This window comes from Xenopus laevis, chromosome 8S, assembly GCF_017654675.1.
Source record: "Xenopus laevis strain J_2021 chromosome 8S, Xenopus_laevis_v10.1, whole genome shotgun sequence".
Taxonomy (NCBI): Eukaryota; Metazoa; Chordata; class Amphibia; order Anura; family Pipidae; genus Xenopus; species Xenopus laevis.
Genome location: NC_054386.1, coordinates 11,484,101 through 11,497,990, shown reverse-complemented (window position 1 = coordinate 11,497,990; position 13,890 = coordinate 11,484,101). Strand labels below are relative to the sequence as shown.

Here is a 13,890-nt window from a genome sequence, read left to right as displayed (position 1 = left end):
CCGGTGTAGTTTTCTGCTGATAGGAGCACTGGCCCGGGGTTTCAGGTAAGTCAATACAATCAACTGGGGGGTACCTAACATAACCTTTACTTCTCCTTTAAACACCACTGCAAAAAAGTACAAGTTTCACAGAGTGGAGATCAGTCCAAAAATGGGAGGAAGCTAATCTAGCTAACTAACCAACGTTCTGTAAAGATTCTGTGCTGTATTTTTGGGTCTGATCTAGCTCTGAAATACTGGCAAAAAAAGAGCCACCCTCAGGACCTTGTGTTATGAGAATGGAGACTTCTACATCAGCTATAACTTGAGTGGGAGATGTCAGGATCGCTTTTAAGTAGCCAATTATTTTACACGCTGGGATACAGAGACAGTTTAGACGGTAATAGAAAGAAATTTCTTTAAATAACTAGCAGACAGCTAGAAAATGATCTCTGATCCTAATTTTAGGATCCTGTCATGTATGTTTTGGTGATTAATTTAATTTAAAACTAAATGGATAAAAGGGTAGGTCCACCAAGACAGACTCCAATGTACTTGACCTAATAGGAAATTGATAGAAAATATCCTAAAGGGCAGAGAGACGCGCTCAGATTTGGGGAGATTTAGTCGCCCGGCGATAAATCGTCTCTTCTTCGGGGCGACTAATCTCCCTGAACTGCCTCGCGCTGGCTAGAATCGAAATCGCCGGCGGGGTGGCACTCGGAGTGTTTTGTTTCCTCGTGGGGCTACTTTAGGCGACTTCGGGAAAACGAAGTACTCAGATTGCCATCCCGCCGACGATTTACATTCTAGCTGACGGGAGGCAGTTTGGGAAGATTAGTCGCCCCGAAGAAGAGATTTGTGGCCGGGCGACTAATCTCCCCGAATCTGAACATGTGCCTCTGCTCAAAGGGATCACCTGACCTCCACCAAAGGGGCTAGAAGTTAACCATTTTTTGGTAGACCAACTTGTGTTTTTAGGATCGATTCAGTTCATCGACAGCTGTCTTGACATTTTCCTTTAGAATTCTCTGGTTTAGTTCAGACTTCATTGTTCCATCAATGATGACAAGCCATCCAGGCCCAGATGCAGCAAAACAGAACCAAACCAGAACACTCCCACCACCATGTTTTCTTTCTCCAAATGTAACGCTCCTCATTTAAGCCAAAAAGTTATATTTTGGTTTTATCCATCTACCAAACATTCTTTCTCTATTCTTCTGGTTTGTTCACATGATCTTTAGCAAACTGTAGAGGTCAGAAATATTTGGGGGGAGAGCAGTAGCTTTCTCTTTTCTACCCTGCCATACACACCACTGCTGTTCATCGTTCTGATGGTGGAACATCAATATTTTCCAATGTGCGCCAGGCCTTCAGTTGCTTAGACTTTACCCTGGGTTCCTTTGATGGTTGACCACTTCTGGGTAGGACAGGATTGCCCATACTTTACTAATGCGAGGTCTACTTTTAGGGGCAGATTTATCAAAGGTAGAGGTGAAGTTTCAAAGTGAAAAACTTCGAATTTCAAACAATTTTTTTGTGTACTTCGACTAGGGAAGTCATACTTCGATTCGAAGTTGAAAAAACATTAAAATTCGAAGGTCAAATTATTTTGAAGTACTGTCTCTTTAAAACTTCTTCAACCAATCGCCACCTAAAAGCTGCCGAAGTGCTGTTTTAGCCTATGGGGGACCTCCTAGAACCCGTATGGAGGCAATTGGGGGAGTTTGGGAGATCGACCTTTGATAAATCTGCCCCTTAGTGATACCGTCCCATTATGATCTACATCCATAAAAGTATTGTTATAATTCTGTTCCATGGAAAATATTTTTTAAAGGAGAATTAAACCTAAAAATCCCTCCCTCCTTCCCCCCGACCTACCTCCCCCCGGGCAAATGCCCCTAACTTGTTACTAACCCCTCCGTGCAGTTCCTCTCCTGTTGAGTTCACGGCAGCCATGTTCGCCTGTGCACTCTTCTTCCTGTATTCACCAGCATTTGGTGGCGCATACAGTAGAGGGATTTACCGGTAAGGATCTACTGCGCATGCGCCGAAAATCACAAAGTTTCCCAAATCACCCTGCGGAATGAGGGGAGGATTTTCAGGTGCAGGTATAGATGTGGGTCTCATCTGTATTTCTTATCTTATGTACTATTGTCTATGTTTTACTCCTTTTAAAGTTTTACAAACCTTGTTTCTGTCCCGCCCACTTTTGATGATGTCACTTCCTGGTTGCAGCAAAGTCACTTCCTGTTTGATGGTGGTCGTCAGGTTGCGGATAAGGCAGTTGTGGGTCCGGGTCGAGGGTTCGGGTCTTAGAAATTGGTTCCGCGCAGGACTCTACCACAAGACTCTAACACTTACTGGTCAGACAGGAAAAAAAAAAGGACCCACCCAGGCCTGATTTCTATTTCTGGTTCCTCTAGGTTGCCCACTGTCTCTCCGCTACTCTGCCCCCCAGGTGAACACGCTCGCATACTTTCCCTGTCTCCATTGGCATTGAGGACTGCGCGCGGGAGATGTAAGTAACTGGAAAATTTGCTGTATGCCCAATCCATGTGGCTGCCAACAACATTTAAAAAAAAAAATGGAATTTTCCAAACTTGGGTGAATAGAATCGACCCGAAAACTCGAATCAAATTTGAATTTTTAAAACTCGATTCGAGTTTTTTTCTAAGAAAAAAACCCTCAAATGTCAGGAAGGCTGCAAACAACTCCAAATTGATCCCAGGACGTCACCCATTGACTAAAACAACAATTAGGCAAGTTTTTGGCGGTGAATAGTCAAATTTGAGTTTTTAAAGGGCCATAAATCTCGAAAATTGAATTCTTAAAAAAACTCTAATCGAATTTTGACAATTCCCTAGTTGACAAATTTAGCCATAAAAAAACTTGAAAATCAAATTTAAAATTTCAATTCTACCCTTGATAAACACACTGTGCCAAAAAATATTTTTTTAAATGAGAATTCAACCCTAATGTTAGAAGTCCCTAACCCCCTAATTTACATAGACCCCCCTCCCCCAGAATAAGTGTTACCCCGGGTGAATGCCCCTAACCTTTTACTTACCCGTCGGTGCAGATTCAAGCATCAGAGTTCACAGGCAACATCTTCAACTGCTTCGGTAATCTTTGGAATGAGACTGGTGATTCAGCAATTTTCGTGAGTTTCGACGCATGCTCAGTTGGAGTGAAACAGAAAACTGCTCCAACTGCGAATGCGCCGCCACGCCGGTCTCATTCCGAAGATTTCAGAAGAGAAAAAGATGGCGCCCGTGAACTCCGATGCCTGAATCTGCCCCGAGGGGTAAGTAAAACATTAGGGGCATTTGCCCGGGGGAACACTTAGGCTGGGGGGAGGGGGGTCTGTGTAGGGTAGGGGGGTAGGGGTTTTTTAACATTAGGGTTGAATTCTCCTTTAAGTGAGTTCCCAGTGGTCCTTTTGGGAGGCCTCTGCTGCACAGTAGTCCTTCTCCCTGCCTTTAAAGAAACCCATAGATTCTGCTCAGCAGGGACAAAGATAACAAATGTATCAACTAAATGTATCCATTTAGAACAGTTTACAGGGTCGGCGACCCCCCCTCCCAGGGCTGCTTCAGAAGGTGAAAAATGACACTTAACACTTTAATATTAGAAAACAGTGACACATAGAGAATAGAATGTCATTGAAAAACGTGTTACTACTGGTGATCTGTCTGAAAACAATTAGTTGTTTGAAGGTGAACCACCCGTTAAAGAACCACCTACTGTCCCCCCTTGAGAGCCTTCCCTGACACAGGCACACACGTGGGGCACAAACATTGGTTTCAAAATGCTTATGAATATTTGATCCTTCCTGTGCTGAGGCAGATGTTTTCCCCATACCATACCTCCCAACTGTCCAGTTTTCAGCGGGACAGTCCCGCTTTTGACAGCTCAAGCTGCAATCCCACGTTTGCACTAAAAAAGTCCCTGATTTTCTCTGCACTGAACAGCCAGAAAAAGAAACAAAGTTTCTAACTTAATTGGCTTTTTTTGCAGAGAGCCCAGAACAGCCACCAGGTGCAACTAAGATACTATTGTCACAATTTTGAGATAAGTAATTGTAACAATTTAGATAAGCAAGTCTATTGGGAAATGTTAGAGTTACAGCTTAAAGGGCAATTCACCTTCATTAGCAAAAATGTTCCAAACTTTAATAACCTGACAAATTTTGTAAAATGTACATGGTAATTAGGGGGTGTGGCCACAAAAACAGGCGTGATCAAGCAAGTGGCAATTTTTTTTGTCCCTTTTTTTATTTCCAAAATGTTGGGAGGTATGCCATCAGGGCCGCCATCAGGTTGGGACAGGGGGTACAAATGTTCCGGGTCTGAATGGGGGCCCGGCAGTGCTAAACTTTTCGAAAGAGCCGGCCCCCCTTGACAGAGCTGAAGCCATGCCACCTCCTTCCGAAGTCCCGAACAGCAGAAATGCGGAAATACAGAAAAGCCAAAGTGGCGAAATGACCTGAAGCCACGAAATTAGTCGAAATTGAAGTCCTGAAGCGCCGAAAAGACCCGAAGTCATGAAAGGAGGTGAAGTTGAAGTCCTGAAGCCTTGAGTTCAATTCCTCTTTTTTTTTTCTTAATCCCCTGGCCACCAAGGTATTATTCTCTATAGGCCCCTGCCATCAATGGTTTTTTTAAAAAAAATATTCTTTGGGGCCCCAATTTTTTTTAACTTGTAAGGGGGGCCCTGGCGCCAATGTTTTTTTAAAAAAATATTCCTTCGGGCCCCAATTTTTTTTAACTTGTAAGGGGGGGAACCTGGTGCCAATGTTTTTTTTTAAAAAAAATATTCCTTGGGGCCCCAATTTTTTTTAACTTGCAAGGGGGACCCCTGGCGCCAACCTTTTTTTTAAAAAAAATATTCCTTTGGGCCCCAATTTTTTTAACTTGTAAGTGGAACCCCTGGCGTCAATGTTTCTTTTAAAAAAAAATTCTTTGGGGGTCCCAATTTTTTTTAACTTGTAAGGGGCCCTGGTCCTCAATAGCTTTTTATAACTTGTGTGTGTGTGGGGGGGTGTTACCTTTTTTTTAGCGCTGATGTCTGTGTGGTCTTTTAACTAGAGTGGGCGGGATCTGGGGCATGGCTTGGTGGCCAGTGGGCGGAGCTTGGTGGGCAGAGTGGGCGTGGCTTGGTGGCCAGAGTAGGCGGGGCCCAGGGGTCCCCAAACATTTTGTTGTACAGGGCCTGTGATTTCTAATGGCAGCCCTGTAATATATACATTATATCCAGTATATGCACTGTGTATACTATTTACATGTAAGTAGATCCGTAGCTTATGTAAATACACTAACCCCATGGCAGAGCTATAACGCGCAGGCGGCAGTACCATGTGCCAAGCTATGTCTGTCTGGCAGCTCTGGAGTTTGTAATCGGGGATTTCCATCAAGAGAGGAAGTGCTCAGCTGTGTGTGTTGCTCCGCCGCTCTGAAGGGACTTTCCAGAAAAAAAGGGGAGGGGCCCCGGCTGGCTCTATCATCATTATGTGGAATAGGGGTTTTCGGCTCGCACTATCCCACATAGAGTGCGGATTAATGGCACGCATGAATCACAGACTTGTGCTTCGGTTATGAGCTGCTGTCCTGTAGGAAAAAGCCAGAGAAAACTCCCGCCACTACGCTTATCTTCCCGTGCTGCAGGATACAGGCCAAGTCGTGCCGGCATTACCTGATGCACAGTAAGTACCGTGTTGTACGGCCGGGACTACATTACAGCTCCCCACATTAGACCTCAAACCCCAAGCAATACACATGTGGGCGGGCCGTGTGCTTAAAGAGGCAGTGTCCTTGTGTACAGCGTTTGCGGGCTGGTTCATTGCCGCTTTACAGCAGTGTTGGTAAAGTGAGGACGGATCACTTATAAATGTAAATTCATTGCAGGAAGATGTGCATCTATTCCAGTGGTCGCTAGACTAAACCTTAAAAGCAAAAGTTACTCAGGATATCACCAGCAGCGTTTGTTTTCTTTTAGGCTTCAGTAAAGCTTGTGGTGATGGTGTATTCTACATTGGTCCCTACTTATGATAATGGAATCTACCATACTGCTTCCTGTGTCAATGTTAAAGGAACAGCAACACCAAATAAAGAAACTGTTTTAGAGCAGAGACACACCTTCAGACTCGGGGATATTAAGTCGCCCGTCGATAGATCGCCTCTTGTTTGGGGCGACTAATCTCCCCGAACTGCCTCCTCCCGCTGGCTAGAATCTAAATTGCCGGCGGGATAGCACTCGGAGCGCTTCGTGTTCCGAAGTCGCCAGAAGTTTCCTCGCAAGGAGACTTAGGAAAACGAAGTGCTCCGATTGCTATCCTGCCGGCGAGTTACATTCTAGCCGGTGGGAGGCAGTTCGGGGAGATTAGTCGCCCCGAAGAAGAGGAGATTTGTCGGTGGGCGACTAGTCTCCTTGAATCCTAGTGTGTGTCTCTGCCCTTAAAGTAATGAAAATATAATGTAGTGTTGCCCTGGACTGGTAAAACTGGTGTGTTTGCTTCAGAAACACTACTATTGTTCATATAAACAAGCTGTAGTGTAGCCATGGGGGCAGCCATTCAAGCACAGGATACGCTTTAGATAACAGAAAAGTACTACTATAGTTTATATAAACAAGCTGCTGTGTAGCCATGGGGGCAGCCATTCAAGCACAGGATACACAGTAGATAACAGATAAGTACTACTATAGTTTATATAAACAAGCTGCTGTGTAGCCATGGGGGCAGCCATTCAAGCACAGGACACACAGTATATAACAGATAAGTACTACTATAGTTTATATAAACAAGCTGCTGTGTAGCCATAGGGGCAGCCATTCAAGCACAGGATACACAGTAGATAACAGATAAGTACTACTATAGTTTATATAAACAAGCTGCTGTGTAGCCATGGGGCAGCCATTCAAAGCTGAAAAAAGGAAAAAAAGGCACAGGATACATAACAGATAAGCTCTGTAGTATACAATGGGATTCTTCAGAATTTATCTAATATCAATTGTTTATCCTGCACTTGAACAGCTTCCTCCATGGCTACACAGGAGCTTCTTTACATAAACTATAGTTGTGTTTCTGAAGCAAACACACCAATTTTACCAGTGCAGTGCAACAGTACATATTGTCATTCCTTTAAAACACGTTAATGTTTTGGTGTTACTGTTCCTTTAAAGACAACATTTGTGATGCCAGATGCCACACACACCTGCATGGCGACATACCTGCCAGGCAACAGGATCCATGGCATTGCAGGGATTGTTGCAGACTGATCTTAGTATGAATGAATATTCAGGCATTAGTTGCAAGGAGATGTGGTTTTCTACAGGCAAAAAACCTCAGAGGCAAAGCACCTGGTTATGCCCTTAAATAAACAAAAACAGTGCTTGTTTTGTATTAGAACAGTGTTAGAATTGTATGCATTATGCTTGTTTCAGCATTTTTTTTGTTAAACTTGTGTGGTATTATGCCACAGACATAATAATTCATCTACCTGAGAACTCCCTTCCATTGTTAATCTGTTTCTGTGTAAAGTTTGGCAAAGAATGGTGTCTGTGTAACATCATACCCACTGACAGGCTGCTGAGCTAATGGTCAGGCAGGAATCCTCTCAAAAGAACAGTCTGTGTAATGAGAGATGAACACAATCTGTGTTGTAAATAGCACCAGTGTCTGCCCTTCCTAAATTGTACTTGTTGGACACTTCTGCCTGTGACTCTCTGTGTGGCTACAGTGGGCTGCAAAGGCAAATCCACTTAAAGGGGGGGGGGTTAACTTTTAGTATGTTATAGAATGGCTAATTCTAAGCAACTTTTCACTTGGTTGTCATTATTTATTTTTTATAGTTTTTAAACTATATACCTTCTTCTTCTGACTCTTTTCCAGTTTTCAAATGGGGTCACTGACCCCATCTTAAAACAAATGATCTGTAAGGCTACAAATTTATTATTATTGCTACTTTTTAGTACTCATCTTTCTATTCAGGCCTCTACTATTCATATACAAGTCCTTTAAACATATCAATGCATGGTTGCTAGGATAATTTATCCTTGGCAACCTAAATGTCGAAATTACAGACTGGAGAGCTGCTGCAGGTAAAGCTAAATAAAGCTGGCCATAGATGTAAAGATTTTTCAAAGATCTTATCGTTATCGCGAGACCACGATTATCTCGAAACGATCGTTTAAATGTACTATTTGTCCAAAAAAGACCATTTCAAGCGATATTGCCAGTAAAACTGAAGGGTAGCTGCCTGCTTGGCCCTACAAACATAGATTGCACTGGGACCGATACATTTTTTTTTAACCTGGCCGATCAATTTTCTGACAGATGTCGGATGAAAAATCGAAAGATGCACGATCCTCCCACTAACCTCACGATAATTTGACGGATTGGTCGGATTGCACTGAAATTGATCGTTCACCAACGTCTGTGGGGAAAACCACAAATAAAAAAAACAATTGCAAATTCTCTCAGAATATTACTCTATATCATACTAAAAGTTAATTTAAAAATGAACAACCCCTTTAACTCAGTTTCGTTGTTTATATGCTTCCATCATATGTAATTAGACATCATTTTTATCCTGCGTATAAAGGGTCTCACTTGTGTGTTTTAGGTTGTGAAACATCCAGTGCAACTCTTTGCTTGAACGTGGTCTGGCAGTGACCAAGAGACAAGGCTGAATTCCTATTAGTTGAATGATATCACAGATTATTTTCTCGTGATGTGGAATTTGAACTGGCTTTGTCCGTAAATATGTGAGTGTTGTGATGCAATCTGCATGCAGAACCTGGTGTGTTGTGAAATACTACATACAAGGCTTGTGTCACTGATGTGCTCTTTGTGCAGGGGATGTGCCCAGTTCCTCACGCACTATGGAATCTTCCCATTGATTTCTGAGATGATTATATTTCTGCATACGTCAGTTGAGATCGTTTCTCAGAATTTTCACTGCATTCTTTCTCAAAGATTCAGGTTCTAGCCAAGCTTCTTAGCAAGCTCTTTGGAAAGTCAATGCTATTATCAACGGTAGTTGCTGGCATATTTAGGGTTAGTGTTTGGTCAGTTTCAGTTACGGGTTTTGGCAGATGGGAATTCCTAATAGTGTGGGTTGATTGATGGTATTGGTTCAAGTGGGGTTTACCTGCGAGTATAAGGGTAAGGCCACACGAGGAGATTTTGTCGCCTGTCGACTAATCGCCTCGTCTTTTGAGCGACTATCTCCCCGAACTGCCTCAGCGTTTTTCCCCATAGGTTGCTATGAAAAGTCGGCTGCGCTAATGCACACGCGCCGATGCGTTTTCTATAGTCGCCCGAAGTTGCCTCACTGAGGCAACTTTGGGCGACTATTGAAAACACATCGCTGCGTGTGCATTAGCGCATGCGACTTTTCTTTGTAGCCTATGGGGAAAAACGCTGAGGCAGTTCGGGGAGATAGTCGCTCAAAAGACGAGGCGATTAGTCGCCAGGCGACAAAATCTCCCCGAATCTCCTCGTGTGGACTAGCCCTAAAAGATGCTGGTTGTGGTGGACGGAGCTTACCTTCATTCAATGTGAGCTGACTTGGAGGCGTCTTCAACATGCTGTCAAGATTCGTAATGGAGGGGTCCTCTTCAGAAGTGCCGGATCTTCAAGCAGAGGATGTTTTGAAGTGGCTGAAATCAAGCCAATCAAAAAGATTTGCAGAGGATTTTCTCACAATGTCGGCTTGAGCTCGCTGGTGACTCTGAAGACAACATTGCCTTCCAATCGTAAGAGACGTCGAGTGAGCAGCAGTCAAAAAGAGAAGATTATCAGTTGCGGCTACAACAGGAGTGCTCATACTTTACTTTTAGTGATGTCCCATTATGATCTATAGCCATAAAAGCTTTGTTAGCATTCCGATCCATGGAAAACATTACTTAAATACCGATTTATGAGGGAATGTATATTGTTATATTTAAACATCTATTTCTTATGTAATCTTAACATAAAACATATCTGAATGAAAAGCATGAAACAGAAGGGTGATTTAGACAAACTGGTTGTTGACAGTGTCTTGAGATCTACTGATCACAAGTTCAAGGTCTACTGGTAGATCCCGATCTACCTTTTGGGCACCCCTGGGCTAAAGGATCGACAAAGGGGAAGAAGAAGCGGACCAAGTTAACGGCTCTCCCAAGTACCAATAGAGCGCCTGTGAAACAGCATAGCTGGCCGACTGCTTCGCCTCTGGATAAAGAGGATTATGTGCACTTGCCGGTTGATGCTGGGGAAGCCAAAGGGATCAGCGGAGCGCTGGGCCCAGTAGCTTTGCTTTTCCTAGAGCTGTTAACGCTTTAGCTGCTTCAGCAACTTCCCCCTCCCACCTCTTCGGTTCCCTTTCGGGTTCGTCAGTTGACGGAGGGCCAGGATCAGGGACAGACAGAGCAGAACTCCAGGTTGGAGCAGGAGTTAGGTAAATTACTTCAGGGCATCTATGGCCAGCTTAAGGATGGTTCTTCTGGAGCAGCTCAAAAGTATTCAAGCACAGGAGTGAGTGAATTGTGTTTTCGGGATTTTTTTACTTGCCCTGCCACTCCTCTTGGGTTGTATCTATCTCAATCTGTTAAGGACAAAATAATTAAAGGGGATTATATAGATTTGTTATCCCTTTTGCTTTCGGCTAGGGAATTTTTAAAAATTGAAAAGGAGGGTGAACGTGAGGAAGATCGGCATAGGCCTGTGGCAGGAACCTTTACTAACTGGTTACAAGCCTTTTTTATTTTTGCTAATATCTTATCTGAGAAATGCATCTTTTGACAAAAACGATGCCTGAGAATCGTTTTTGTCAAAAGATGGCAGTACACAGGTCTGCAGTACACAGGTTCTAAAGACATAGAGTTGTGGAAATAGACTTGTGGTTGCTGGCTGTTAAACCTCAGATGCCTAATTCTTTGCGTAAAAGTACTGCAGTGAGGCATAGCACTTGTTGGGCATTTTTGTAAATGGCAGAATAGTTGCTGATATAAGCATGAATGCTTGGAGCCAAGCGCATCCTGCCTTTCGCTGTGCAAAAAAAGTTTCTCAATAATGCCAGTAAGCCAAAGGAGTCAGGCATAAGAGGGGACAATACCAGTGAACCTTCACGCAGTGCTTCAGTATTTAAGAATTTATCCAGACAGGCAGAAAGCAGAGTTAATTCAGACAGGGTATGCTGAAGGTTTTTTATATTCCTGTTGCAGGTCCCTTTAAGGAATTACCTTTTTATAAAATGAGAATTTCTCTTTTGGGTGTTGTTCCTAAAAAAAGAATCGGGTGCCTTTCGTCTGATACATAATTTGTCGTATCTGAAAAGCCTATCTGTGAATGATGGGATAGCTTCTGAGTTATATACGGTACAGTACTCCTCTTTTGACAGGGCTATTCATTTGGTGCGGTTATGTGGACAAGGCGCTTTGTTAGTTAAAACAGACATAGAATCTGCATTTAGGTTGCTGCCTATACATCCAAATTCTTATCGTGCCATTTCTTGTAAATATTTTTACATTTTTTAATTTTAATTTTTTATTGAGTGGGCGGTTAAGTTTGAGTCAGGATGTAGCTTTGTTTGCATTTTCTTGACGATTTTCTTTTTATTGGCCCAAAGGGATCTAACACTTGTAGTATCCTTTTGAAAACTTTTATGTATTTTTATAAGACTTTTGGTGTTCCTGTTGTAAATATGCCTATTTGCTCATAGTATTACAAAATGTAACTTTTAGGGCAGAGACACACGCTGCTATTTCGGAAGATTAGTCACCCAAAATCGCTTCTTCTTTGGGGCGACTTATCTCCCGGACCTTCTGGGATGGCACTCGGATCGCTTTGGCTTTCCGAAGTCACCCAAAGTTTCCTTGTGGCGACTTCGGAAATTAAAGCATTCTGAGTGCCATCCCGCCGGCAATTTTCATTCTAGCTGGCGGGAAGGCAATTCCAGGAGATTAGTCGTCCAAAGAAGAAGTGATTTGTCGCTGGGCGACTAATCTCCCGAAATAGCAGTGTGTGTGTCTCTTCCCTTAACCTGTTATGGCACGGTCATTTTGCATAATTTAAATAATCTCAAATGTGACAAATAGCTGTTTGTGAGATAAGGAACAACAATTAGTAAGATTTTAGGTTATTATCTGTAATAAAAGTGCTTGAAATTCTAGCCTGTTCCAGCTCAGATAAAATACAGATGTCCCTGCTGAATTGTGCTTCTTTTTCTGCTGGGATTGTATATATAAGCTCTGGTTAAATAAACAACAACAAAAAAAACACACTTGTAAAATAGCTATGTGTAAAGGGAGGGTTATTATTCCTGGAGTGCAAGCGGCACTGTTTAAACAGAGTAAGCTGTGATATCCAATCTCCAAAGAAATGTTAGCGACATTTGTTTGGACTGAAAATTTAGCATTTTTTTCCATATAGTCCTATCTTTGGTAAAAATGTATATAACCAGCAGTAGCGATATCTGTCCAGGGAAACTGATTATAACTCTGCTTCAAATTCTCTGCTCACAGTGGGGATCATTTATCAACACTGGGCAAATTTGCCCATGGGCAGTAACCCATGGCAACCAATCAGATTGCTGCATTCATTGTTCTACTTGCAGCTGGCTTTTAAAAGCTAATCACTGATTGATTGCTATGGGTAACTGCCCATGGGCAAATGAGCCCCAGTGTCTTCTTTAGCCTTCTTGATAGGGTTCTCTCCTGCCCAATTATGGTCTGTTATAGATTCTATAGAAAATGCAAATATGTTTATGTCCCAATGCCATATTTCATATATATTATATGGCCTAAAGTACCTAGACATCCCTTCTAATTACTAGAGTTGGTTTAGACAGTGGTGGAACACCATGAAAGATAATGAAAGAACCTGACTGGCCTGCACAGATTCCTAATCTCAACCCACATGAACACCTATGGACTGAACTGGAAAACATCTAATCTTCCCAAAACATCAAAAGCTGCTATAGCATTAAAAGAAGGACCAACTTTATAGTAACACCATGGGGTATATTTATCAAAGAGTGAAGTTAGAGATCACCACAGTCCGCTAGAGTAAATTACCGCCTCTCTCCGTTCATTTCTATGGGATTTTTAAAGGCGTATTTATCAAAGGGTGAAAGTTCACCATTTGATAAATATGCCTTTAAAAATCCCAAAGAAATGAATGGAGAGAGGTGGTATTTCACATAGATCTATTAGAGCTCACTCAAATAACTGATTCCAGTACAAAAAAAATTGAACAAAATAACTGCCTTTTGCACAAATCCTGCATGTAGAGAGACATGATGCCTGGTGAGTTTAATACATCTTCTAGGCAAAAGGAGCCCCCCTATAAGATATATTGGATCTAACTGTCAATGAATATGTGACACCCAACTGCTACATGAAGACAGAATGAAGAGAAACAGATGCTGAGAGAGGAATAGTGAAGATGAACTTGATTTCAGAAACAGTACAGAATGTTTAATTGATTATATTTAGAAAACGTATTATTTCAGTATGCTGAAGCTTATATTAAATTTTCATTTTCACGATCGTTCCCCTTTAAGTAACAAACGTTAACAATTGGCAACAGGGGTTTTTGAATCTATGGGGCAGATTTTTCAAAATGTAAGATTAGAATTTTCCACAGAAAAACTCAACCACTTTCTTTTCATATCTATGGGATTTTTCAAGTGTATTTATTAAATGGTGAACTCAATTGATACATACACTTTTAAAAATCCCATATAAATGAATAGAACGTGAGTGAGGTTTTCAGTGGCAAGCTCTAATCTAACATTTTGATAAATCTGCCCCTATGCTTTGGGGCTCAATAATCGGTCTGCAGGCTATTTTGAGAAGGTGCCCGTGATCCCCTTTATTAATGTGAATTTCAGCAGAACAGGGTAATTGTAATATGGTGCATTA

The 13,890-nt window shown here is 42.2% G+C and overlaps 1 protein-coding gene across 2 annotated transcripts in view; it reads left to right on the top strand.

Moving 5' to 3' along the window:
• The window catches only part of traf3.S (TNF receptor associated factor 3 S homeolog), a 98,801-nt gene that overhangs the window by 13,201 nt on the left and 71,710 nt on the right, over positions 1–13,890 (top strand). The window contains exon 2 of one of the 2 annotated variants that reach the window (XM_018232322.2): positions 2,406–2,500. Coding sequence is in view for 1 of the 2 variants with exons in the window: in XM_018232321.2 (XP_018087810.1) it covers positions 5,677–5,683 (7 nt within the window). In the remaining variant the exon portion in view is untranslated. Of the gene's footprint in view, positions 1–2,405; positions 2,501–4,996; positions 5,684–13,890 lie in introns of those variants that run through there. The other variant, XM_018232321.2, reaches the window with a different exon arrangement.